The sequence below is a fragment of the Penaeus japonicus genome, unplaced genomic scaffold, assembly GCF_977035675.1.
Source record: "Penaeus japonicus unplaced genomic scaffold, GWHDUDI00000001_assembly GWHDUDI00001325, whole genome shotgun sequence".
In the NCBI taxonomy this organism is placed as follows: Eukaryota; Metazoa; Arthropoda; class Malacostraca; order Decapoda; family Penaeidae; genus Penaeus; species Penaeus japonicus.
In genome coordinates, this window is record NW_028235727.1 from 17,501 (window position 1) to 19,151 (window position 1,651).

The 1,651-nt window shown below is 51.4% G+C and overlaps 1 protein-coding gene across 1 annotated transcript in view; it reads left to right on the forward strand.

The window, feature by feature from the left end:
- The window catches only part of LOC122246055 (circadian locomoter output cycles protein kaput), a 15,428-nt gene extending 15,183 nt beyond the window's left edge, over positions 1–245 (forward strand). Inside the window, exon 3 of the mRNA XM_086535536.1 lies at positions 127–245. Coding sequence (XP_086391662.1) covers positions 127–245 — 119 coding nt within the window. The remainder of the gene's footprint in view (positions 1–126) is intronic.
- Positions 246–1,651: the final 1,406 nt, after the last annotated feature.

Below are 1,651 nucleotides of genomic sequence, written 5' to 3' on the forward strand. Positions count from 1 at the left end.
CCCCCCAATTGCATTTACTTTCCATATCTCCTAATTACACATCAATAATTATAATCATACACCCCCCCTCTCCCCCCAATTACGTATCCATTCTTTATATTTCATCTCCCTTTCCTTTCCTTCCAGAAATTTCGGTGAGGTCACAGAGCCACGAGATCCGAGAGGACTGGAAGCCGTCCTTTCTCTCCAACGAGGAGTTCACGCACCTCATGCTCGAGGTGAGTAACGGGGATGAGTGTTTATGAGGGGGAGGGGGTATTTATGAGGGGGTTGGGGGGGGTGAGGGCGAGGTGAGTATTGTGTAGGATTTTAGCTTGGGTGGAGGTGAGTAACGGTGATGAGTGTTTATGTGGGAATGGGGTGAGGGCGAGGTGAGTAATGTGTATGATTTTCTTTTGGGGAGAGGTGAGTAACGGAGATGAGTATTTATGTGGGAATGGGGTGAGAGCGAGGTGAGTAACGGTGATGAGTGTTTATGAGGGGGTGGGAGGGTGAGGGCAAGGTGAGTAATGTGTATGATTTTCTTTTGGGGAGAGGTGAGTAACGAAGATGAGTATTTATGTGGGAATGGGGTGAGGGCGAGGTGAGTAATGTGTATGATTTTCTTTTGGGGAGAGGTGAGTAACGGAGATGAGTATTTATGTGGGAATGGGGTGAGGGCGAGGTGAGTAATGTGTATGATTTTCTTTTGGGGAGAGGTGAGTAACGAAGATGAGTATTTATGTGGGAATGGGGTGAGGGCGAGGTGAGTAATGTGTTGGATTTTCTTTTGGGTGGAGGTGAGTACCTTTGAATATTTTTGAGGTTTGGTGTAAGATGGGGAGATGAGATGAGTACTTGATGGTAAAGGTGAGTAACGGACATGAGTAATTCCGTGGAGTTGAGTCGGATAGGGGTGAGGTGAATAATGCTTGGTTATGAAGGGCGGGAGGTGAAGGAAATGAGTAAGTGGTAAGCGGAGGTCGGAGATGAGTAATCGAGATGAGTATTTTGTGCTTGATGTGCGGTGTGAGTCACTAAGATGAGTAATTTGATGAGTAGCGGGGATGAGTACTGTGTGAGTACTATAGAAGAGGGAAGTAGTTAGGTGGGTTAGTGGGGGGAGGGAGGGGGGAGGCATAGAAGGCAAAGGCAAGAGAGAAGGGGTCAGTGAGGATGTTGGGATGGAGAGGTAGTTGGGAGGGAGGGGAAAGGGGGGAGCAGGTGGGGTAGTTGAGGGAGGGGAAGGAGGAGGGAGGGATAGGAGGTAGGGGAAGGAGGAGTAAGGGGACGGGGAGAGGGGGAGGGGAAAGGGGTAGGTGTAGTAATGGGAGAAATGGTAGGGATGGAGAGGTAGTTAGGAGGGAGGGGAAAGGGGGGAGCAGGTGGGGTAGTTGAGGGAGGGGAAGGAGGAGGGAGGGATAGGGGGCAGGGGAAAGGGGAAGGAGAAGTAAGGGGAGAGAGAGTAGGGGAAGGAGGGGATAGGGAACAGGGGAAAGAGGGAAGAAGGGAATAGGTGGTTGGGGGAAGGAGTAGGTAGGATGAGGGGGAGAGGGGAGAGGGGGTAGTGTAGGGAGGAGATAAGGGACAGGCCTAGGGGTTCAGGGGAGAGTGCGGCGAGAGTGTAAAGCGTAGGGTGAGGGGAGAAGGGGGAAAGGGGAAAGGGGGAGGG